Source organism: Taeniopygia guttata, chromosome 3 (genome assembly GCF_048771995.1).
Source record: "Taeniopygia guttata chromosome 3, bTaeGut7.mat, whole genome shotgun sequence".
In the NCBI taxonomy this organism is placed as follows: domain Eukaryota; kingdom Metazoa; phylum Chordata; class Aves; order Passeriformes; family Estrildidae; genus Taeniopygia; species Taeniopygia guttata.
Window position 1 is genome coordinate 18,318,578 of NC_133027.1, and position 27,323 is coordinate 18,345,900.

General features: G+C 38.4%; 1 protein-coding gene across 3 annotated transcripts in view; it reads right to left on the reverse strand.

Annotated features, from left to right (window-relative positions):
- The window catches only part of RNF144A (ring finger protein 144A), a 63,419-nt gene that overhangs the window by 24,045 nt on the left and 12,051 nt on the right, over nucleotides 1-27,323 (reverse strand). The window contains exons 2-3 of one of the 3 annotated variants that reach the window (XM_030270084.4): nucleotides 23,407-23,490; nucleotides 3,346-3,491 (exon numbers count right to left, since the gene is read on the reverse strand). In XM_030270084.4, coding sequence (XP_030125944.1) covers nucleotides 3,346-3,480 — 135 coding nt within the window. In that variant the 5' untranslated portion in view covers nucleotides 3,481-3,491; nucleotides 23,407-23,490. The other 2 variants (XM_030270085.4, XM_072926384.1) reach the window with 2 other exon arrangements.

Here is a 27,323-nt window from a genome sequence, read left to right on the forward strand (position 1 = left end):
AACAAAACTACATATTGGTCAACCAAGAACAAAGCAGAGATTAACTGGATCTACTGTACATAGACCCCAGGCAAAATCTTGGGTCAAAAGACTACTCTTTTTGATTGTTTGGCCATTTACAAAGCACAGTTCATACACTGTTCCTGGTGTTTCTGGAAATCATTGCTGAAGGAACACCAGTGGAAGATTCTGCATATATCTGTCACACTCTTCCTTAACAACTGTCAGTAGGCCAAACAATCTTGCTAGACACATGGGAGTATTTTCTTTAGCAATTTATCAGCCTTCAGGCTGGCCCAAAGGTATTGATGAAGGCCTGGGCTGTAACAGGTTTATAGCTATTGCCTCTTGCACTTATTGGGATTGATTCTCAATACTTCCCACGCCATCGTCAAGGAAAGTAAGGGTAATAATATCTGTTAATTCATGGGAAAGCTTTAGGATAAATATTTTTTTCAGGGCACTCAAATGTCACTGTAAAAAGCTTATTAGTGGCAAACAAGAGGCAGGCAAACTACAAAAAATTCTTTAAACAGGACAAAGGTGAATGAACTATTCAAGAAAATCAAATACAAGTAGGAAAAACTGGCTTATGATTGCTCCTGAACAGAGTTCAAAACACAAATTCCATGTCATCAGTCAGATGACTATATCAGCTGCTAAGAACAGGTTATCAGTAAAGGCTGCATATCTGATGTCTGTAACTGGTTACATCTTTCAAAACAGTTGTAAGAGTCAGCAACCACATGCTAACCAAAAAATCAGAAGAGTGGGGATGGCAGTAAACATTGAAAGGAACAAGGTGAAGATGAAAAAATGCATTTGGTAACCCAATCCTTCCGCTGCCATGGAAGCGTTACTGAAAATTGACATTTAAATATTATCTGCATTCAAGCGCAACACTCAGCTGTAAGCACTAAAAGAGAAGAGTTTTCATGGAGCCTATTGTTTTATATGCTTTTGCATGCTTTAGCAACATTTTTCACAGTAGATCTACCTGTTCCATTGGCTGCCTCCTATATCTTCAATAACCACCAAGAAAAATGAAATTTACTATTAACAAATGGTAGTATTTCCATGAAGAAAAATAAAATAAAATCCTTGTACACACCAAAAAAACTCTTCTGGGAAGAACTTTTTAAATTAAAAAAAAAAAAGTCACCTAATCCCATGCCTGAGTCTATAATACCATATCATAAAGTCTTGGGAAATTAAAGTTTGAGCATCATGTATCCCACAAGTTATATTCTTACTGATAACACTCCACTTTTTCCTCTGCTGAACGATCATTACAAGGTTTTTGGTGTAATTGCACCCATTGCAATATTTCATGAACTCATATTTTAATTTAAGTTCAGTATTAGGGTTGGAAACTGACTAGTAGTTTCCTCTGTTCCTAAACTAGCAATATCCATTTACTGTGAAGATTATGTTCTTTGTCAAATACTACACGTTCCCCAGTGTTTTGTATTTAGCTGACAAGATTCTTGTTATTCCAGGTAGGCATTTGTACAATATGGTAATGGAAGCCTGTTTTGTGACTGCAATTATGATACAGTGAAATTAGAATCTGCAATACATTAAATACTTCTCTAGTTACAAGTGTGCACATGGCTATGCTGGGTACTACTGAAAGGCATTTAAAGAACAATGCAATCATCAGGCACCGTCAACACAGGATCAAAAGGAGAGACTGTTTCACTAATTTGATAACCTTCTATGACAAGGTCACCCGCCTGGAATTAAGGATGGAGTTTCTCTGGATTTTAGTGAGGCTTTTGATACTGTCCCTCTCAGCACCCTTCTGCACAAGTTGTCCAGCTGTGAGATGAGCTCTGAATGTAAAGTTGGGCTCCAAGGGTTGTAGTGAATGGAACTACATTTGCTCGGCAACCAGTCACCAGCACTGTTCCTCAGAGCTCAGCTCTAGTGTCAGTTGTGTTCAATGTGTTTGTCAAGTGTTTGGACCCAAGAATCAAATATACCATTAGCACGTTTGATGACGATAAAAACTAAAAACTGCTGCTGATCCTGTTGAGGGGCAAGATGCCTTGCAGAGGGATCTAGATAAACTGGAGTAGGGAAATGATTAATGGCATGAAATTTAACAAATTGAATTGCCAGTTTCTGCACCTGGTACGGAATAACACCAGGCACAAGTATGAATTAGGAGAGGAGTGGTGGGAGAGCAGCCCTGCAGAAAGGTGTCTGGGGTGCTGGGTGACAGCAGGCTCCATGTGAGTCAGCAGTGGCCAGCAGCCAGGAGGGCAAAGCCCATCCTGGGATCACCAAACCCTGCTGGCTAAAAGAGGTGATTGTCCCACTGTGTTCAGAGTGGGTGCAGCCTCACCTTCAGCATGGGTGGAGTTCTGGGCCACACCACTTAAGGATGTGAATGTCCTTGGATGCATCTCCAGAGGACAATAAAGCTGGTGAAAGGGCTGGAAGGAGTGTCCCATAGGGAGTGGCTGAGAACCTTAGGTTTGTCTAGTTTGGAGAGACTGAGTGACCTCATTGCTCTCTAAAGTTTCTTAAGGAAGGAAAGTATAAAGGGAGGTGCTGAGCTCTTCTCCCAAGTATCCATTGACAAGACATGTAGGAATGGCTCAAAGCTGCACCAGGCAAGGTTCAGATTGGACATAAGGAAGCATTTCTTTACAGAGAGGGTCACCAAACATTGGAACAGGCTTCCTAGAGCAGTGTTTATGAGGTACTTGGACAATGCCTTTTAACACCATGCTTTAGCTTTTGACAAGCCATGAAGTGACCAGGCAGCTGGACCACAGATCATGGTTGAAGTGATCTCTTTCAACTGACAGATTATTCTCTTCTAGAGTTAAAAAAAAAAAAAAAAACAACAACCAAACCACAAACACCTCAGCACCCAACAAAAACCCTATCAATCATAATACCCCAGTAGTCTTTGATATTCAATTAATTGTGGGCATGACTCCACCAAGGTCTCTAACATTTCTGAAAAAAAAGTGAAGATTTTGTCAGTTTTCCCATTCAGTCCAACTCATTAGAAGTTGTCTTTTATAGGATACATAAGGAACACCAAAACCACCCCCAGGTCCAAGCTACTGATAGATAAAAGGAAAAGTGTAAATAGCCTTGGTAAGGATATAACTATACAGTATACTGAAGTGCAGAATATTTTTTTAATTGCAGGTAAACAAAGGTTTACTTCCTAGCTTTGTGTCAAGTACACAGCAATAGTTATTTATTTCCACCGCAAGATCAATACTTCAGGGTGAGTCCTACCCAGAAGAATTGCACTATTTCTGCAGTTAAATCTATGTCTTGTTTTTTTTTAATGTCGAAAACTAAAGAACACAAACTCACCAGGGTACAGAAGATGCATTGGCATTGTGCTATTGTTGTCATCTGCTCCACGGGGTATTCACCAAGGCAGAGCTTACAGGACACTAATGGGTCAAGTACCAAGTCCCAGGTAGGCCTGTATCTTGCTGTAGTCATTGCCGAGCAGTCTGAAGAACAGCATAAAAAGTAAAGATACTCCATTATTTCCTTATATTGATACTCAGTACATTTGTGGCATTGAAAATCACATTGTCAGTTATTGCCTGTTGGGTTTGTTTTTTCCAACAACCCAATTAACCAGCAATAGTTATGCAGCACTTGCCAGCAAGTGTCAGCACTTGCACTCTCTTTTATATCCCCTTTCTGATAGAACTTGCAGAAGGTAAAATAACTCCACACATAATACACTAAACATATGAAATGAAAGCAGAAATACCCTTAGGTCACAGGCTTTTGTCACATATTAAAAATGCAAAAATCTCGTTTCCAATTCCTGTGATTTTCATCACTAGTTGCAAGCTTTCTCTCACAAATGTTAAAATTTACTCCTGACATACCTTAACCTCAGCTACGTAGGCAAGACTCAAAAGATCTTTCATAAGCCAGGTATTTATTATGCCCTTTTCCAGCATGATATTTCAGCTCACAGAGTCAGATATTTTTGTTCCCAGGAGCATGACAGATCAATCAGTTTGCTGTTAATTTTAGTAAGAACAATAAATATTTTGAGTACACTGCAAGTTTTAGCCTGCAATTTCCTCCAACCCTTTCAACATGCTGGGAGCACAACTTGGTTGTAGCAACAACCATCTGGGACAAAAAAAGTGAGCTATAAGAATAGGCTATAATAACCTATATATCACCCTCAAGACAGTGATAGGATAGGATCATGCAGAGCATCTTTATCTTCAGGGCCCAGATGGCGTGTTGTCAACTAACTAAGCAGAAAGAAAATCTCACACGTAAGAAATGTATTCACAAAGAGAAAAGCTAATTTATGAATTTCACATGAAGAAAAACAAAACAAAAACCCACACACTCCCCCAGAACATCTAGCATAACTTATGGAGGACATCAAATTTTAACAACATATTTACTAGTAGTGCTTTATCACTTTAACATTGACCTTCCAAGCATAGAAAATTCACATCCCAAGCTGCTGAAAGGTTCACATTATCATGCCATCCTCCTTCTCAAAATTAAGCAGTTCCTTACCATCGTTACCCCAGCAGTTACATTACTCAAATAACAGTTACAGTTGTTCAGGGTTTGTTTTCTTTTTTTCCCTCCTTTTTTCCCCCTCTGCCTCCACTACTCCTTGCAGGAACTGCTAATTTTTAAGTCATATCTGTGAACTTTGCAAGCCTCCAGAACTGCAACTAATGCTTACTATACTAGATTTAGGCAAATGTTCAAGAAAAGCATGCTTTTTGTCCCCAAAGAAATCACATTCAGACTTCATAAATATTTCTTTGAAGTCCAAGTCTTTGATATTCAATTAATTGTGGGCATGACTCCACCAAGGTCCCTAACGTTTCTGAAACAAAGTGAAGAGCTTGTCAGCCCTCCCATTCAGTCCAATTCATTAGAAGATGTTTTTTATGATGTACGTAAGTACCACCAAAAGATTTTTTTCTAGTGCAATCAACAGGGAGAAGAAGCAGGGAGAGAATAAAGGCTAAGCAACCCCATTTCCAGGGCTGCTCTAGAGCACTTCCTCTGAAAGCCCATACAAAAACTCCACGCTGTTTCAAAGGAAACAGATGGAACAGCCCCACAGAACAACACATGAATAATGGTTCCGCCTCACAAAATACAACTTGGGCTGTGCAGTCTTTTCTGAGACCTCAACATTAAAGTCCAACGTAGTGATATGAGTAAAACCCCATGATTTCTAAGGCTACTAGACTGCTTCTGTGCTTCACCACTACTTTTTCATTTCACACACAAATTACTAGCAAAACCAATTTTCTTCTTCCAAACTTTGGTTTATCTGACATTTACAGACAGATTCATGAGGTATTTGAGAAGTAGTGATCAAACACATCTGAACTGTCTGCCATTAGTTATTTGCTTGTCCTGCCTAGTTTATTGCATATCTGATGCTTACGGTTTCAAGTAGATGAAACCAGGAAATGAACAATGAAGGACAGATTATGTTAAGGATGCACTTGCATACATCAGGAAGACCAAAATCACAGCAAATTTTAGATGTAAAATCTGACACAATTCAGACTAAAGCTCACTGAATGTATGGCATGGCTCAATTCAGAAAAAAAAAATATATGCAGTGTGGATCAATCAGTGACAACAAAGGGAAAATATCAAGCTTTGAGCTCCAAGGCTTAGCCTTGATTTCTAGGAAATTCAATAGTGGCTTGCTGGTATCACTGTGGTAATTCCACTTTTGCAGAACAACTATACTGCAATAACACCTCACTGGAAAGTATTTATCCTCTTCTGCAAAGCAAGAATGAATCAAATTAAAATTCCAAGCTGGCTTTCAACAAACCAGCAGAAAATCAGCTGCCCCATAGAGCTAGCATGTAATCCATGCTGAATTCAGCTATGGTGATAACTGAGAAAAATCTGAATTCAGCCTCAAATGACAGCAGAGCCATTCCTGCTCTCCTCGCCTTGCCAAACACCTTCTTTTAATAAACAAATTTTACATTAATTATGGGGCAAGGAGAGGACAATGTCACTGCCGTTAAAGCAAGGACCACTTGGCCTAAAAAAGGCTTGTATGAAAAGCCTCCACACCCGCTCGATCACCTCTCCTGGGTACCCCTGTAAAGGAACAGAGAATGAAGCTTTTCAGCGGATGGACTAAGTCTTGTTTCATGATCATACAGCACACTGCTACAACTAAATAATAAGCTTTTCTGTTTACATCACAACACTTTAAAAAGCTTAAAAAAATAAAGCATAAAACCAAACAATAAACTTGTAAGAGAAAAGTAGAAAAACAAGCACCTTCTTTCAAAGCCAGATTAAAACTCCTACTGTTCCACAACTGTGGCCTCTTATGGCTTCAGATTGTATTCTCATGCTTTGTAGTGATGTGCAATACTTCAGGGAGAATGTTAAGTAATTTCAAGAAAGACAAGCTAACTAAGAGGATTTCTAGAGGAACAAAATATTGAAAAATGTCTTGGTGTGTCATTGTGTTGAATGACAGCACTAGTTAGACAAACAGCCAGTAGAAAATTTTGCCCTATAGTTTGGCTATTTACTAGGAGGTCCCAAGAAATCATGCTAGTGAAGGTACAGTTCAACAGATCCCAGCACACTAAATATATAGTTCACTGGAGATTGTGTTGCTTGCCAAACTCAGTCCAAAAATCAATACTGACAGCAGACACACCAAATCAGACTTAAAGGCACAGAAAATCAGAAGAGAAGTTGGTCATCAGTCCAAACTCCCAATTCTACTGCAGTCAAAGTCAATCTCATTTACGTATTTTTGCTGACTGTGGTCCACATCTGGTAATACTAAATTTGTAAGATACATGGTAAGATAGCACAAGATTTTCTGGCACACCTTCCCAAAGCAATCTGGAAGTCAGAAGCATAGGAAATAGCTTTAGTAAGAGTTTATTCGGAGCAGTCTTGTCATAAATAATTAACAACCTGACTAATGACTTTTTAATTGGTCAATCGTGCACGTCCACACTGAAAGGGAACCTGTGCAGAAAGAGAGAGAAGTGACTGAAGTCTTCTTACTGTAATAACAATATATATGAATGTGACTCTTAGGCAGTCCCAGAGATGTGCACGGAATATAAAGGAAACTTTCATTATTTCTGAAGAACAATAAATTAAGTGAACATGAACTTATCTCTGAACAGTAAGCCATCAGCTTTTGGTCCACCTACACAGACTACATTTTCTAGTGAGAACAGTGGCTGATAACATCTGGTAAGTCAATAACAGAACAATTCTTTTTAGGCCTCAAAATGTTGCAGTAAACAGTGAAGTAGAAATACTGTGAAAACTTCTATGACAGTAGGAAATAATGCAACTTTCTCACATAAAAGTCATTCAAGAAATCCTAAAACAATATTATTTTTCTTATTGCACACTAGTCAAGTATTTCACAGCCTTGTACATTTAAACTGCAATTGCATCATCAACACTTAGGATACATGACTGCCTATGTGAGAAGAGTGACTAGAAAATAGGGTTGAATAGAAGTCATATGCAGCACACTAGCTGGTGGGTCTTTTCCATCAAGCAAAACTCAAAATACAGATTTCAGCAGAATCTCAATTTCAGTTTTAGGTCAGGGATGAATTTGATTTCTAAATTAAGGGCTTCAGCACCCCCTCCTACCAAACAGATAGTTAACCAGGTACACTTAAGTCATCTGCCTTAAGAAGTAAACTTAATCTCAATTTATTGACATGATGAAAAGCAGCTCTTTTAGAAATCAAAGGAAGGGACTTAAATGGGATTTAAAATTTGGTCTCAATCTTCTTGTCCTTCTTTATCAAAATAACTAACAAAAGTAATACAGGCTACTAGATGAAATCAGACATCTGTTATAGTACAGTTTTAGTATTGTATGTAAGTATTTATAGATTTAAAAAGTATATAATACAGATTACATTTTCTCCTATATAAAGTCAAACACATCTGTTAGTACAATTGTATGTACTTTTTTAATATATGAAGTATGTTTCTATACTATACATTTATACACTAGTATTTATGAAAGTATAAATCTGTACAAAAACCTATATATTTTTGCTTACGTGGAAGAAGGCCACAGATGTCTGAAGTGCAGTCATTTGTAGAAAGGCTACTTACACTGCACTTTGGAACTAGGACTGCCTGACACTTCTTTTAAGTCAATATTTTTGACTTTGAGCTTTCCTCTGCAGCCACTGCTGTGGCTCATCGCACACAGTCCCACAGCTATGGGCCATACCCTCAGGGCAGCAGGGACTACCTCCCATGAGCCAGGCTGGCAACTAAGGGATTCAGCAACAGTCCTATTTGCTACCCTCTCTGTCAGAGCTAGAACTTGATGCCATTTTTCATTGTTCCTAGGCTTTTCCAAAGATCTTCAGAAGGATCATATGAAAGAAACCTACATGACATAATTGACCACTTTGCAACTGTTTTGTTTTGGTGGCACCAGTTTTTATTATGCAACTGTTTTGTGTTGGTGGCACCAGTTTTTATTATGCAACTGTATCACAGAAAAGATAATTTTAAAGCCACTTTATAAAACAAATTAATTATTACATCTACCCACCAGGTAGACTTTACAATAACACAAACTAGCAGGCAGACTTAAAATCTCTCATTTATCAATCACAGCTAGTTACTGGCATCTATCACTGCAGTATCTGTCTCTCCAAGTCTTCATCTTCACAGAACTGCCTGGTAAACAGAATCATTCTCTCTGACTGGTGACAGTCATACTAACACAAGACTAATTTACATGGATGTTTAGGGATGGTGAACTTCCGAGTTTTGATGCCTGCCTTCCTTTGGTTCTTAAATCCTGTCAACCTGTCAAATGCCTACCTAAGTCTCCAGACTCATTCATAAATCTGATCCACAATCAACTGCACAAATCCAGCAGATAGGTATCATCTCTTGAATTCTAGACAATCCTACTAAAGCCACATTCTTTATTCCAGCAGTATAACAGGCTGCTGTTTATAGGCATAACTCTTTTCATCATGCACAAAATTTCAACTTCTAGTGCAGAAAGTCATGTCAGCACATCGTCTATTATGAACTCTGCAGACCTAGCCTTTAAGTCCCTACACAGACTAACCACCAACTTCAACCTCTCCAGGTTTTTATCTTCAAGCTATTCCAAGGCTCAAGCCCAGAAGAAATAAAAGATCATGTATAAAAGCTTTAGAACACTGTCAGCAACTCCAGTCTCCAGGACAATAAAGCACATGGGAAACAAGCTCTTACTTTGAGTTGAAACAATTATTCCAGGGACTTCAGTCCACTCATGAGTAGCTACTATGTTTCTTTGCTTTACCTCCCTGACTGATAAAATCCTGCATTTTAAATATTTATATATGTATCATATATACACAAGCACACATGTGTATGTATATATGTATATAAATCTATACATGTATAAAGATTACATTGAAACATTCCAATGCCAAGGAAAAAAAAAAAAAGAAAGAATGTGTCTTTTCAATGATAAAAGGTATCTGAACAGTAACACTGATTGCAAAACAAAATAAATCTAGTGGATTGCTTCAGGGACAAATCACTCTTACGGCATGTTAAAAGAAGAAAAAGAAACCACCAATTTCTTTGCTAAATACATGGTAAATTTTTTGTTTGTTTTCTAGAGAAATTAAAACATTATATACAGCAACCACTCCTACGAAAACCTAAGACAATGTGGTTTGATTACTGCACAGACCATGAAAGATTCTAAAGATTGTAAAGCAATGGACAGTTTCTAGATCTATGGATATGAGAATACTGCCTATCAAATACATGGGTGGGTAGAGAGGAAAAGATATTATGGTGACAAACACAGAAAAACAAGGGATTGTTAAAATTCCGCCTTCAAAAGAATACTACAAATAGACATGCCATAAACTGTCCATGCAGAAGGGCCCCAGAGAACTAGATCCTTGCACATATTCAAAAAAATACAGCCACTGAATGCAATAGAGCCAAAGACTTTCCTGACCTTGCATTTTCCTATGTTTGGCACCAGCACTGGTGCCACTGTGGCTTCTTGTAGCACTGACAAACAGCAGCAACCTGAAATAAACTGGGTGAGGCTGTTATTCAGATCCTGTAGGCAAGGGTGAAAACGTTTCAAAGAAAAAAAGAAAATCACTTAATTTCATCTGAAAGAAACTGCAGATGGGAAAGGCAAACAGACAGAAGGGAAAGAACAGAAAGAGACAAAGGTAAGAAAAAAGAAATATAATAAAAAGAAAAATGGTGTAATAAGTAAGACAATTGAAAACATAGGAAATACAGAAGAAATCTTGAGAAAATAGCTGAAACAGATCAACTTCTCAGCTCGTCTCAGAAGTAGTGTACTTCTATACAGAGTAAAATAGTAATTGAAATGGAATCCCACTGCAATATGACCCAAACATTCAATATTCCAAAAAGATGACATGAACAAAAGGACAGGTGTGTAATTACTAAAGACTAACTACATTGCTCAGAATTCATTTGTCTAATCAGTGTTTGCTATCCAAGAGATTATGAAAACATTGGAGCAGCAGATGACCTCAGGCAAAAGCTGGGAAGCCCTTGCACCACACCATTTCCCAGAACTGGAGTCCTAGATCCTCTGCACATCTCAGAGCACTCTCAGCAGCTAGAGGCACAAGGCTTAAGATAATTTCAAACAGCAAGGTCAAGATGATATGCATTTTAAAAGCATCCTCATCTCTCTGCTGGATGGAAAAACTCCACCTGACACAATATGGGAGAAAAGCCTGGACACTGTAGAACTGTGTTTTCAACTGGATCTAAAACAGGCACAAGAGCAACATGTTTTGGTCTGGAGTGAATAAGAACGCCTGCCTCATTTTCTTGCTTTAACAGTCATGAACCTATTAGATCCTTATTAGAGACTTACATAAACTTTACTGCAATGAACCACTACCTTTGAATACTGGGGCTAATATCAAGGCACCATCTGTGAATTACAGATAGACATAGGTGTATAAAATATAATATGCAAAATATATACAGAAGTGAGGGAGGTCACAGGTTAAATCACTAAAAGTCAAGCTGTCAGAGTTAAGCGCTGAATATTCTAGAGAAGGGGATATTGGCTGCACACAGAAGAGGTCTTAAGGTGAGGCACAATTCCACTACCTTCTACGGAAGCACCTTATTTTCCAGAAATTCCTAGACCACTCACTCAAAAACAACTGCTTTGCTACGTCTTCCCTCCCATCCCTTATATTTCCTCATGTTTTTATTTTCTCTTCTCCAACCTTTTTCCCCTCCACCCCCTTTCTTGTTTCCTCCTATTCTTTCCTCTCTGCTTACAAGAATTGATGAATTAATGCACTCTGTGTTGTCTCCACACTAGCAATAAATCAGTAAGGAGTGGTTTGGAGCTTTGACATACCACAATGTTTTTCCTTCTCCAGAGCTATCTCTCTCAGAAAAGTAAGATCTATGTTTACACAAAGTCCAAATAACACCAAGTTTGAGCTCTGTAAGAGCTTTCTTCCTGGGGGTAAAGAGAAAAGCCTTAGAAGCTTCAAGCTAGAAACCAGATTTAAAGCTATACAAAGTTATTGTGAAACTGAAAATATGAGCAAGGGGAATAGAGCCCTAGTTCTGACTGAGGCACTTGGACCACCTCTCAAAAGGAAATCAAAACTGTTCTTTTACTTGCAACTATGACAAAATGCAAGCTTAAGGCATGCTGTATTTCCATTGTGCTTCACAAGTCTCAGATGAGGAACAGAGTACATGGGATTGAAAAACCCACCACAAACCCTCTCAAGGTGTCACTTGCATACTAACAGTGGAGCTCAGGTTTGAACAACAGCTCCTGCATTAGTTAGTAAGACAGCACATATCCAAGCACCATCCCTTCCTATGCTAAGCAGATAAGCTGCTGGCTGAAAGCAGCATTCAGAGTGGGGTGAAGTCTGGTTAACTTCCCTGTAGCTCTTTGCTCTTTTGACTCAGCAACAATCGCCAAATTCCAGGTAGGTATTGCTAAGAGACAGCATCCTTCACAGCTCTCAGTGTGGACAAGTTCCTGGTCTCATGTCCCAGATCTACCCCTCAGAGAGTAGAGTGAAGGGTTCCCTTGCTCTGAAATGTTATCTTCCACAAACAGTATTAAGAGGGAGAAGAACCAAGAGAGGACATTTAATCAATAGGAATAGAAAAAAATGTATTGCCAAACAAAGGAAAAGAGATTCTTCATAGAGTTAACACTTCTTTATAGATGTGTTTTGTGCACTCATTACAATCACATGGAAAATTACTTTTTCTAAAACTATTCCTAAAACCAGCAACTCCAGTGAGAAGTCAGCTAGCTTCTCCCCCAAACCACCAGTTTGTGTCATACAATTTCACCCTGTGAATTAGTAGATACAGTATACACACTCATTCACCATGCTGGTGTGATACACAAGACTAAGCATAAGGAAAAACTTAGGATGGTATTTAGACTGCCCATAATAGTTATGCCACTGCTGGCACCTAAAGAAGCAGATTTTCAAATAAGTGCCTGCACTACTTATTCAGAGAGAGGGAAGAAAGTGAGAGGAAGAAATTCAGAGAGAGGAAGACAGTGTTTCTAATACCAGGCACCTCAGCCAAAGGGAAAAACCCCACCCAAACAGGAAAAAAACCAAACCAAAGTACCACACATGTTTGTCAGAATTCTGTACCCTAATAATAAACCAAATGGCTTGAGCTATGCAGTGGGAAGAATTATATCAGTACATTTCTCCCCCCACCAAACAGATAAAACTGATACAGCCTGCTCAGTACATCCTGCAGACAGCATCTAATCTGATCAACACTAGCTGCTACTCACTGTTTTTCTTACTAGTAGTCTTAAATTTAAAAATAGATAAGAGAATAAAATATTTGTATCGTTACTTGTATCATCTGATGCTTTACATGATAAAAATTACAACTATCTCAGCTAGGACATTTTACAACAAATCTCTGGTGTGAAAAACTTGATGACTCTGGATTCAAATCTCTTTTTGTACAGTTCAAATCTAATTGATTATTCCCCAGCATCCCCCTAGGAGTTTTGTCTTTTTATCTCCTGTTGTTCTAATTTCCTCCTGCTTGAAGGAGCCTGCCTTCTTCCCATCATATCATCTGTAGCACAATCCAGTTTCTCACTCTCACTGTCCTACTAGGCAACTGGCTACTCCTTTCCTCTCCGGCAAAGAGGCATTTTGCCTCTAAGTACAGTGCTACAAAATTTAATTGTATTTAGGTCTAAGGTAATATCTCAGCCACGCTAGCTTGATTAATAAAATGGTGTTTGTTTCCAAGTTTCATCTCACACATCCAGAATTCCATGTTCCAACTATAGGTCTCCATGTCTTTGTATGACAGCCAGCATATGCCTGTGCACAGACATGCCACTCACACAGGCCAGGGAACTTAAAGATGGATGTTTAATACACAACAGCACTTAAGATTAGGAACAGATGCTTAGATTCTCTCTCTTCTAAGTGATGGTCAAGTCATTTAGCACAGGCCTTGCAAGACCTTCAACAAACACAATCAAGGGAAATTTCGTAGGCCAGTGTCAATCACCAAATTTGCATGCACAAAAACAAATGAATCCGATGATTAGAACATCACCTGAGTTATAAAGAAGAACTGATAACCTCTTCTGTCCCAAACTTACTGCACAACTGAACAGCTCATGCAGCTTAGTCACAGAGACACTTCAGAGAGCACCTACCACACCACATGGGCTGAGCAGAGGATGTGGGGATGTGTAGTGCATTAGCTGCTTGAGTACAAGCTTTCCTGCACTTCTCCCTCTGCAGAGATCTGTATGTAACCGTATTCTATATATATATATATATATATATATCTAATATGTATAGAATATATATTATTCTATATACTAATATATCATATAATATATTAGCCTCAACAGCTTTGTTGCTGTTTTTTCCTCCCTTCCCAAGTTATAACAACATTTGCAGTGCAACACACATATAAAACCCTTGTTTACTGCAGAAAGCAGCAGCACGTGGCAGAAACCGTGCCTAATGCCTCTGCAACCACACAGGCAGAGATACCAAAACCAACAGCTGAAGTACTGTGAGGGCACGTAGAGATAACTGAAAGCATAACAGGGAAGAAAAAAAGAGTACAGATTCACCATAGTGATGGTAATGCTCTCTTCAGGGCTCTCCTCGTCAAGGCAACAACTACAGTAATTTACAGACCTCTTGATTTTGGGAACACATGCAGAGAAATTCTATTGGGATTTCCTGAGTAACATTTTCTACACTTGAGGACAGCTCAAAAGTCAACAGGTGTTGGTCTCTGGTTTTTACTTCTAGTTTACATTTAGTTTTCTCCTTTTACTCATGAATAATTGTGGCCAATTAAGATTAAAAATTAAATTCTGGTACTTGAACTATAGTTTCCTTCCACATTTACAACAATATATTAAGAACAAGCTTCTGTAAGTTCTACAGTGGCAAATCACTTTCTGTACCAAATAATTCATTTAGTAAAGACCAGAGGCAGCAGGGAGAAACTGATGCACTGAAGGTTCTGCCTGAATATGAGGAAGAACTTCTTTACTGTGGAGGTAACTGCACAGGAACAGGTTTCCCAGAGAGGTTGTGGAGCCTTCCTTACTGAAGAAATTCAGTAACTGTCTGAACACAAACCCATGGCATGTGCTGCAGGATGACCTTGCTTGAGCAGAGAGGTTGGACTGGATGATCTGCTGTGGTCCCTTCCAACCTGACCCACTCTGTGACTGACTTTTGGGATTTTTAACCTTTATTATTATGGAAGAGACTTGGCTCGCGAGTTACACAAAGAGACGATATGTCAAAACTTATTCAATGAATATACCAATAAAATAAGACATCAAAAATCATTTAAATAAAGCTTTTCTAACATGGAGTTTACAAAATCAATTTGAATTGCAATAAGAATATAAATAAAAAAGGATACTACTTCACTGTAGCATAGCACTACATAGCATGAAGAGAAAGCTGAAGGTACTTAAGTCAATCCCTTACATCTTCTACATACACTCATAATTCATCCTGTTAAGGAGGAAACACCTCAGGTACCAATGGTGCAGGCACTAATACCTAGTGCACCAGAGTACTTAACTCTGCTGTAGATTCAGTATGCAGTGAATGTGACAGCCTCCTCAAGAGAGAAATTGCCTGCTACCATTCTGCATCATCTCGTAGCACTTCTAGACCATATCAACCCTTTCCCCAAATTAACACAGATGTTGCAGTTGATAGTCCTGCTGTGCAGGATACACGCCATGTTGAACATCCACTGGAGCACTTTTGGGTTTTGTATCTGTACAAACCACCTGCATCCTGCTCAAGCTGTAACTTTTATGTGCTTGTGCACATGGGCAGGAACACAGCCCCCACTGCAAATCTTGTGGGTCATAGTGCTGATCTGCTTACCAGCAGAAAGCATGCTGAGCACAGGGATGGAAAACATCTACTTTTCAGTTTCCCAGCAGAGAGATCTGGTTTGCTGCATAAAGCAACTGAAATTTGCACAGACTTATTCTGGCAAGAAGAACAGTGTTTTTAGGGCAGCTTAAGCTTGTGGCTATTATTCTAGGGATTTATAAAGAAAAGCTTTAAAAACAAAAAGTCAAATAAAGCTTTTTCAGCAAGTCATGATGGTTTTTAGAAGTGAAAATTATCAGAATTAAGTTATTTTATTTCCTAAAAAAGGAAATCAAATAAAGCAGTGATACTTTTATTTAAAGCATTTACATATACAATATTTTCCCTAAGCCACTTCATAAAATGAGCTCCTTCCACAGGTAAAAATTATTGGTCTATCATCCATTACCAAAAAGGTGACTAAAAAAAAGGTAACTAAAGCTTGTCCCATAAAACAATATCCAGGAAAAGGGCTAAGAGTTCTTTGAAAACATGCTTCTCCTTATGTAAAATAACTATGTCAAGCTTTTTACCTTGGATATCTATTATGTCTGAAAAAACCTTTTCAGGACCTTGACATATATTCATATGGGTACTCAAAGCAGTCCCAAACGGTTTATCAACAGAAATCAACTGCAAATTTCTCTGTGGGGAGAAGATTTTATGTTTGCATGGTGCACACTGCAGTAGGCCAGAGGTTACAGAAGTTTACATCAATACAAGCAAGCTGTAAGACAATTCAACTAATATCAGTAGTCTTGGTACTAAATTCTCTGCCTCAGGAAACATGACTAGCTGAATTTAGTGAGCAACCATTTTCTGCAGAGCCATTTGGGCATCAGGAAGTATTCTGATGCAGTATTTGACTAAGCAGTTAGTTCTGATTCCTGTAGCTTCCATCCCTTTGCATGCAGCCCAAAAAAAAGTAGACCAACCAGGTCAAGTTAACATTGAAATAAGTAATAAATAAAAAAAAATAAGCTATTTTCTTGAAAAAGTTATGACTAAAAAACTGAATTTAAAAATGGTAGGCAAAGTTACTCCACACTTCCCAGAGGTCAAGTGTACATTTCAGATAGTAGGAAACTTTCCAAGTTCAACTCATGCTTTCCCAAACCACACAAGACACAAACCACAGAAGCCTGCCCTTTTCCTAGCTGCTAGGAAGATCACAGATGAGGTGGTTGGGACCATAATGAACAAAGTAACATGCCACACACACCACCACCCACCTCTTCAAACATACCTCACTATTTAAAGGAAATCCACTGTACTAAAAAAGGAAAATATATTTTTTTAAGTTCTTTAGTTGTTATTTTTTCCCTATTTACTTTAATGGTCAAAGTGTTTTATGTTCGGGACATTGTGAAAAAACAGCCAGAAGTCTGACATACTGGTTTAAAATAGACATTTAGAAAGGAATTGCTGAAGGGGTTCTACACCAAACAGCAAGGATTACAACCCACTGTTTAAAATTATGTTTTGTGGCTGGTTTTTAGATATTCCTAGTAACAAACTCAATCTGATTTCTCTGTCTTGGCTGAAGTTATTGCACCTAGCAATCTAGGAGGCCAATAATAGAAATTTCATTTTAAATATGGCTATTAATGTTCCTAAATATAGTCTACCACATGACTGACCTGTGCAACAGGCCTTAAGTCATTGTCTAGGTTTTCCTGGGGTTTTTTTCTTGACCAAAGACAGTAAATGATTGAATAGGACTTAAAAGTTTGACATGCTATTGGGATTAAATTGTTTGTCAATATTAAAGCTACACAGAAAAAAAAAGCTTTCAGGAAGGAACTAAACCTGGAACATGGTGCATGTTTAATGACAAAAGCCTACCACCAAACAACTGTTCTTTAAACTAAACAACTGTTTAACCATAGAAGGTATCCCACATTTCTTTTCTGAAATCTTTAGGTGAATCCTACATTGTCCTACCAGAGCATTTTGTCCTAGTTAATTGGCAAAGGCAGCCCCTGAGTTTCTTTCTAGCAGGAAACTAATTAAATAGATTCAAAAGCAAAGCAGTGCTACTTTAAAAACAAACATGAGGGAGGAGTACAGGAGCTGCTGTTGCTTTTCCAAAGGAGTTGGAACAAGCCAGTCCTTTAAAAGCAGGAGATGCAAAGCAGTGCATCTCCTTTAGATTGGTGAGCACAGATGGGAGCAAGAGCATCACAACTTGAACCAAGGTGCTCGGTGGCCTTCAGAACTCACTATGCTGGGAAAGGCTAGAGCAGGGCAGTGTAGGAAGACCCTATAGTGGAACAGAATAAATTTAGGGTTTTTTTCAGCCACACTGAAGTGTTCTAGATGGAGAATAGGGAGGATTTAGCATCAGACATAGAAGACCAGCTGTAAGCCAAGGCAGTGCTACATAAGCTCTGAAGTCTAATAGCTGAAGTCATGTAGTTGAGTTAATGGGGAGTTTGGGAATATGACTCACAAAACAACTAGGTCAGTAACTACCAGCACATTCATAATCTATTTGTACTTGAAAAGAACAAAAAAACCCCAAACCCCACTAAAGAAGGCCCATAGGAAATGGTGAAAATGAGAAGGATAAGTAGACCAGAATTCATCCAAATATTAGATTTAAAAACAAAGCAAAAGCTGACCACATGCAGCCTCTAACCATGTGGTTGTTAGAAATTAATAAAAGTAACCAACCATTTGTAAAAATTACCAATAAAGATTTTAAAAACATAAAAACAAATTGAAGCACTATAAAAGGAACAAATTAAGAACACAGATAAATGGCACCAGAGTGACAATTCAGAGTGCTGGGCATAGACTGCTTCATGCTGGCGCTGAACAGCAATACAGGCTCTCATACTTGGGCACAACATTTTAATACTGAGCAACAAACAACTTCTAACCACAGATCTGGATCACCTGAGCTGGCTTGAAGAGGATGCTACCATACCTGCTAGTGACCTGAAATAACCAGGAGGTCTGGGTTCTTGCAAAGACAGCAGTGGTCAGAGAATTAGCAGATGGAAAAAGCAGGCAAAGTGGTATGTAGTGCATAAGACAATATAATTATCCTGTGACACAGACAGTTTGTGCTCTCTCCTGCCTTCCCTACTAACACTCAAAATGAAATGTTTTCTTCTGTGGAGACTGGTTTTGCTGTTTGGTAAAAGAAAGCAGTGTTGAAAAGTAGCTGTTGGGTTTGGAACAGAAAACGCTGAGGTTTGAGAGGGCTCCCAACTGCTTGGAGAAGTTCTTTCCATATGCCCTGAGAAAACCAGCTTGCTTGTGCAGCTCAGCTTATGCCTGACAGACCAGCCACCAACATGCTTCCTCCCCAGCCCTGAACTCAAGGCCTAACAGAAATGGCAACTAGCATCCCAATTTATAACAGAGACATTAAAAGGACTACTGAATAATATGGCAAGCTGGAAATCAGCCTCTTACCTCTATGACAGAAAAGGAAATGGATGAAGTGGGCAGTTTCCCTCTCTGAGATCCAGATCTCCCCAGTAGCTTCATTCCCATTGGCAGTTCTTATTCTGAAGTGTTATTTCAAGCCAACCAGCAAATTTTATAGAAAAGTGAAACTCGATTGAGACATGCAAAATGCAAGCCTGAAGAAAGCAGGAAGAGCTGAATTTGTAACTGTTAGGGATGGAGGAAGATTTAGTAATACTAAGATGAGGGAACACACAAAGAGCTATCGATCCTTATTAGGATCATTACCTTGCCAGGAGAATGGAAAACTGATCAGAGAAAATCAGAGGTTCCACTGTAATGTCTGAATCTAGGGACAAGAAAATGTCTCATGTACTGCTGTAAAGGAGTTGTGTACATTGCATTAAAAAAAATAGAAAAAGTGGAAGAAAGCTTGTGATAGCTTAGGAACTGACTGTTATGCAACAATGAGATTCTTTTACACAAGACAAAAAATTGTTGCAAGGTGTGCAGTGGTTACTTAACTTTATAAAGTTCAAAATACACAACAGTAGATGAGTGTCTTGACTTGTACCTCCTTACCTGCTTTATACATTGCCAGTACATTCCAGCACATTTAATCCTTTGTATATTTGCAGTAGTCAGTGTCCTCTATTTCCCTTCTTACACACTGAGCTGGAGAAAATTAACCATTCCTAACACCACCCAACATTAACTCTTGCAATCCCCTCTTAACAGAAAGGTGATCAATTTTACAGAACCTAGAACAAACTACAAAAAGTCAATGTCACATATACATAGCATCTGTATAAAAAGTAAACATTCACAGCCAGACTTCATTCTACAAAATTCAGAAGAGGTGAAAAATAACTCCTGATCAGGGTTTGGTATATGGTACAACCCCAAAATGTTCCTATGTTAGAAGCTAATACTGGTTTAAAAAAAACCTGCTGCAACAACAAAAATACAAAAGTATAGGAAAAAACCCTCCACCATTTGAAACAAAGCCTCAGAAATGCAATCTACGGCTATTTGTTTCTATAGGATGCTAAGTTCTTCTGCAGCACCAGAGGGGCATTTAAAACTAAGAATTAAAAGCAATGAAGGCTGAGAAGGCCATACCTGGTCAGAACCACCTCCACGTTGATCTGAGCTAACCACAGACCCAAACACATAAACAACCAGGTAAACAAAGAAACGCAGATGGCTTAAGAATGAGCAGAGATAATTTATTTCTAAAAATTTTGCATACTAATAAATATTTCCCACCTTCAAATCCTTCTTTATTAGTGAGGAAGATGTTTTGTGACTAAGACAAATAAATACATCTAGTTTTTCATCTTGTTTCATTAAATATTATTCAAAATAAATTTTACTTTGTGGCTGACATCACAGAATGAATTTTTCACCTCCACACTGTAATTTTTTCTTTATGTCACAGGCTGAAAAAACACTTCGACATTTGTAGACAGATATTTACATCTTTATCAAATTTTATTTTAGTTACCAGTTTTCTATTTTGGACTGAGCCAAGTTGTTTCTTTGGCTACTGCTATAAGACATGATTATTACTGTATCACTAGATCTTGATCACACACTTGTCACTAAATTATGGTACAAAGATTCAGTTTATATAGGTCTCAACTGACATTAAGGTTATGGACAGCTACTTAGAAAATATCTTTATCTGAAACAAAGCCAAAATATTTTGACTGTTTCCTTCCACAGTGGAATGAAACATTAGAACTATTATAAGGTTATAAACAATGGGACAGAAATTATCAACCCTAACAGAAAATCTGACTATTTCAAGCCAACACTAGATCATTAGAGAATAATTTTGCATTTTACTGGCAAACTCTGACTTTCCCCATCTGCTCTGTTCTCTCCCTACTAATGAGCAGGAGCAAGCTATGAAAGCACGTTTAAAGATGACAAGAGCACAAGCCTCTTCAGATGCTTAGGAATGATCAATGAGCTGTCCCCCTATGTTTCACTATCACACAGACAGGAGTGGCAGGATCTTGCCTGCCAGACGAAGAAAATCAGAGGGCAACGCTTCTCTTCTTTGTATTAATCATCTGAGCTATGTATGGCATGTTCTTGTTCTTTACACAAATACCTCATGATCATCTGTATGCCACAAATATTTTCCAATAGAGATCTCTGCCAGGACATGCTCCATTTCAGTAATCCCTTAGAGCCATTTCAGTGAAACAGGGTTGGAAGGCAGCAGAAAGATTCAAGAACTCAAGGCACATTTTAACTGTGTATGTTCACAAGATGTCAGAGCCACCCTCACACCGACTGAAGGACAGGAAAGACCATAGAAACTCACAGTTGTTTGACTTTTGCCAGAACATATCACACTCACCTTAGGTTTCCTCTTGTTTGAGAGAATTAAAAAAAGACTGAGCAGTTATGCATGCTTTTCCAGGACAATGGACACAGCTCCCGAGAGTACGTTACACATGGTTTTTCCCTCGTGTTTCAGAAAATGGGATAGGGTGCCTGGAGAAGTTTGAGGATCTTTAGAGGCACCTCAGCACCTCAGAAAACCAAACAAACAGCAAGGTGAGAACAGAACAAGATGCACTGCTGAAAGAACACAGTGGTGAATAGGTGCAGAGGCAGACCACTATGCCTGAAGGCAAAGGACTCTTCAGGAGAGGGATGGAGAGCTGAAGGAAGGGAGAGAGAGGCTGAGGGACCTTGGCTCATCTAGCTTCCCACAAGGAGATCAAGAAGAGGTATGGTCACTCCTTGAACACCCAAGATGAAAGGTGAAGTACATCACTAAGTGGGAGAGGAACTATTTCAAGGAATCGTTGACCCCAAGGACAGACATGTATAAACTTGCCCTTTCCCACTTACAAGGATTTTCTTCAAGTTTCTAAGTATCAGGAATGAATGATGTTTCTAGCATAATTTCCTAAAAGCAGGAAAAATGCTGATTATTTGCAAGATGAAAGTTTATAAAAGGAATTAACTGTAGCACTGTGAAGAACAAAAAAAAAGTATTTCTGCTTCTTTGCATTTAAATTTAAAACCAACTAGTTAAATCAAAGACAAAAGCAATATAACTGTAGATTTATTTCTTTTAACCTAAACTTTTTTTTTTTTTTTTAAGCAAGGGATATGAAAGACAGTATCAGACATTTTGGTTTCATTTTGGTTTTATCTCTCTTCTTTCCCCCTCCCACTGAGATTTTCTGCTTCTAAAAAAAGACATGAAAATACAGACCTTTACACTTAGTACTAAAAAATGGAGCATAAAAAAAAACAGAAGAGAAATATGTAAACTAGTTATATAATTAAGAAATACCTTTTTATATTAAGATATGTTACTCAAGCAGAGCATACAGATTTTACATTAAATCTTCAGTACTTAAATATAAGCCAATGAGGGCATGATTGTGTTTTCACAAGAGGTCTTTCCTGTAGTCAAAATGAGTCAAGTAAGAACACCATTACACTGTGATAACTAAGCCAAGAACATGAATTTCAAAGAAAAGGATGGAAAAAAAATTGTACAATCTTGCTAGTAAGTTTATGACTTTTTAGTACTATTTTAGGAGAGTGTGTGCAAAAGCAGCATTGCTTAGAAAAATGGAAAGCTACCAACAGCAAGTCACGAGCTCAAGCAAATAAAAAAAATCTAAAAATGCCATTATTTCTGCATATAGCCATATATCAGAGTAAGCATAAAGCTACACTTGCAGCTGTAGTGATAGTCACAGGATGACCTTTCCCAAACCACAGAGAAACAGATAGATTTTAATTTTTTAAACACAAGTTCTGCTGCCTTCTAAAAGATCTGAAACTAAATACATGCTATGTTTTTTGTTTAACTGGAGATACATTTACCAGTTATATCAATAGTTTGCTATGGACTACATATAGAACTGTAGCTATCTCAAAAAGGAAATCACTATTATCTCTCTCCTTTATTTAGAATATGAAGTATGTGAGACATATGGAGTACATAGGAAATGGAACTATTAAATCAAAAACCATATATGAAAGCACAAGAGGATCTGTTACAGAGATGAAGATATATTTTATACAAGTGTATATATAGACACATATATATGTTGAGATTTAAAAATGAAAGCCTAGTGAGCCCATTTTAAGTGGTACCATTAAACTGAGCTTTGAGGATTGCTATCAAATAAGTCTCTGTGACTTGGATTTTGCTAGGAAGCTAATTAGAATGCAGATTTGGTCGTTTTCCTACATTTCTTTGGTAAATGAACCAACCCTTTTCATGGTAGAGCTCCATAATTAAAAGCAAACTTTGACAAATTCCCTCCTCTTATACTACCCCAGGCTATGTGGCTTCCACTTTTATGGGGAACCACAAGAGCAATTCTAAAGACTGCAAAACCCATTTCTCATGTGTATTTTTCCCTCCCCTCTCACTTCTGTTGGCATGAGTCCTATGAAAGCATGGCTGCATTGAAAATTGCATCTGTCTGTGCCCCAGCCAAGTGTTATCAAGACAGCCAAAGCAAACACCTACCACAACAAGGAGAGATCTCCTTTGTCAGTCACAGGGATCCCATGAGAAAGCACCAGTCTATGATTTTGGTAGTCTTAGACAAGCCTGAAAGACAAAAGATAAGGGTCACACTTTATTTCAACTGACCATATAAAACCAGAACTGAGAGAAGTAGCTTTTAAAATTGTGTGATAGCACAGTGTTAGCAGACAAAACTTTGTGGTGGACTTGGCAGTGCTGCGCTAACAGTTGGACCTAATGATCTTTGAGGTCTTTTTCAACTAAACAATTGTATAATTCTACAAATTCAGAAAACAGCAACTGGCAGGAGTCCTACTTTCACTGCAAGCTATTTCCAATTTTTCAGATTTATCCAATAGTGTTTTTTCTCAGAAATAAACCATCAGTTGAGTTCCTTTCCAACAAATACTCATAAAACTTATTTACTCAAACTAAACATGTAGATTTTAAAACCTGTCTTTTGTTATCAAATGTAGCTTGGAATAAGTTTACAGCCAAATACACAAAATTCTGATCTTCCTTATTCAACTTAAGTTTTAAACAACATGCTACTTAAAAATATTTGTATTTACTGAAGCATGCCTTAACATTTAAAACTCCTAAAAGTATTTAATTCCTGCAACATTCTCATCCTTCACTGATTTCCATTTAGAGGGCGATGTGATATGGGAAAAATATCATCCATACTTCTAGAAAAAAGAAACAGTAATTACTGTTACTCAGGCAACAAATGCTCGAAAAAAGCTCAGATACATGTACTCTAAAATTCTAGGCTACTGATCAGTTATTCAGCCAACAGCTGTGTCACCAAAACAAGGTTCCCCTCTCACTTCTTCCACATCTTCCTCACTTCAACTTTCCCCTCCTACATCTTTAAAACAAATCTTGATTGAAAATTAGGAAAACTGACAAAAATTGTTATTGCCCTCTTCCTAAATTATCTTGACATTTCAGGAAGAAAATCAAAATTTATTTTCATTATGGTCTATCTACTTGTAAAATAAAAAAACTGTTTCTTGTTCTTCAGAGTCAGAAGGTCCATAGGATGTATCAGATTCTTAACCTGAACACCACAAATTATTACACATTTTCCAAGTACCCTGACAGCAAGATGAGTAGCTTTTACATGGCAAACAAATACTGCCTAGGCATACAACCTGCCTTGGGCTGGAAGCCTCAAGAGATTCATCACTTTCTCTAATGGCAGGAAGGGCAATTTACTGGTTTGAAGAGCTAGAGCTGTTCACCTTTCCATTTAGCTCTTCAGACAGTGTTTCTAGTTAGGTTTATCACTCTCTAAATGAGAGAAGAAAAATAAATTTAAAAAGGAAAGTAAAAGAACTGAGTACAACACACTTTCTTGTCAAGGCAGTCAAGATGTTCAGTCTCTTGTACTGTCAGGGTATGGTTAGTACTTAAGGTGCTTTCAAACTCCTTTCCTAAATCTCTACCACAGATGTTTTTCATCTCTTTTGCCAGCTCTCCTTTTTAGCACACAACCTGTCTTGGGCCAGTGCTCTAAGTCATTGCAACAGCTTCATCTGACTTATGCCTCTCCTAATCTCCTTCTTCCTCTTAAAACCTTGTCCTTGCCAGCACCTTGCTCAGCACTTCACTAACCTCTCTACCACCACTGCCTTCCTGGGGCCCTCTCTCCCACTTCTATCTTGCAAAGGCAGGAGAGATCCTGAGGAAACAAATAGTTCTTTATCAGTAGTCTTTGCCACTCCTCCTGTTTGCTCCTGGGCAACCTCTTCCAACCACAAAAATTCAGTTTATCCTCTCTACGTAAGGCCCTCACAGATTTACCTCCTACTCCCAGTCTCTCTCTCCCCCCTTATCCAAACTGGAAATTTCAACCCTTCTCTCTGACATTTCCTCAGAGTTATCCAGCTATTAGGTTAAGCTCTACACAGACGGACAAACCACTTATCTCCCCTCCCATACAGACTTTCCCAAGAGGCTCTTCTTAAATAGCCAGCACCCTGCCAGTGCCCCAGTCTGCAGGCTGATCATTATATTAACAAGAAGTTGTATGTCTAAATCCTGCAGAAAGAACATGCATATAACATACATAAAATGCAATCTTTTTTCTGATCTCCTAGACAAAGAAAATAATTATCCTGGTTTATAAAATGGTATCCTTTTATCCTGAAAGATCTTCCTCCTTTTCTCAGGCTTCAACCAAATGAATCCAACTTCAAGAATTTCTGAAAGGACATAAGCAATCGTCATCTCCTGCACATGTTGCTGGGCTATTTTAACTCTTCTATTGCTATATAATCCATGTAAACTGTCCCCCAAATGCTTTTCCCATAATTTTAGTAACTTTCTCAGTCTTCTCAGCCTTTTCTCTTGATCATTTTTTACTAGTGTTTTATCCTGCATCAGCAACTAAGCAATTTATTTCACAAAAATGACCCGACTAATCAATCTATTCAACATTGTTTAGACATTTATCTTTGGATGACATGAAGTCTGTATTAAAATTTTCTCAATAGGAATCCAGTAACTACTATTAAAAATGCAGATGGAAAAAAAAGCAGTTGCTCACACTCCACCCTTTCCATATTACATCACTTCCAGGAATTTTTTCACCACTAGTAATTATTGTGGCTCTTTCTATCCACCTGAAGGTTTTCAAAAGACCTTTTAAAGATGTAAAAACTAGGATCAGATACAGAATTTGAGCATTATTGTCATTAGTAACACCTCTATCATGCCAGGAGAAAAATGCTTATTTTATAAATCCCATCCTATCTTCCCTTCCTATAGCAGCACACTGATACCTTGAGTCCTGTATCCAGACTGATCCCTACACTTTTGCAGAGCTGCTGCTGTCCAGGATGCAGTCCCTGATGCTTCATGTCTGGAAAACTTTTCACCAAGAAACCTGAACAGCTACATCCTGTATATATACCTTTAGTTTTACTGATAAAAAAGAAATAAATCATTCTCTGTGGTTACTTACTTTTTTATTGCAATCTGGTAAACAGCATAATTGAATGCTTTTTTTTTTTAAGCCTCTGTCTTAGAAATGAAAAATGTTAAATGGCATCTTGCCTAGGCCCAGTCCTGGAACATTGTGATTCTCAGTTTATTTCCCACAGATACCTATCTACTTGATTATATTTTACAGCTGCCTGCTGCTCCATTCACCTGGCAGGCTTTTGCTGATGTGGCGTAATGGTTGCCCAACAAGAAAACTGTATTGTACAGAGCCACAAGATGACAGGCAGAAGAATTAAAAAACCTTTGTCAGCCTCAGCATAGTACCAGTGGCAGATGTGGAAAGAAAGGCTGTGGGATCTATTCTGTATTTGTGTGACAGCCCATGGGTGATCTGTTTTTTTGTGTCAGCCAAGAGTAGCCAGGAGGCACAAATGGCCATGAACTCATCTCTCTCCACTTCATCCTGTCAGAGCTTATGATGCAGCTCACAGCCTGGCAGCCACAGGGTCCAAGGACAAACGCTAAAGGGCACACAGGAAAAAGGATGAGGTTTGACAGGTTATATGCACAAGAACAAATTTCAGCTTTGGATTCTCACTTTACTCACAGTGGTGACAACTTGTGATTATGCAAAACATATCCTCAGCAGCCTCCTTAGCTTTGTCGGGAGACAGCATTTCATACAGTCCTACATACAGTCAGCCCTAGTCACAGGGGGAAGAGAGTGAAAGATGAGATCCCTCAGCAGCACCAGCTCCCACAGCATCCAGGGACACAACACACTTTTCAACAGGAAATTCTGTTGTGCAAGAACAGGCCACAAATAAATTGAAACCCCGTGCCAAGGAGACACAGAGCTACATCCTGGAAACTTAAGCAAAATTTAAGTGTACAGCTTAGAGCAGAGAGAAGCCTTTATGAACTCTGGGTAAAGCTCCCTGCTGCACAGTGCCAGCTTAAGTATA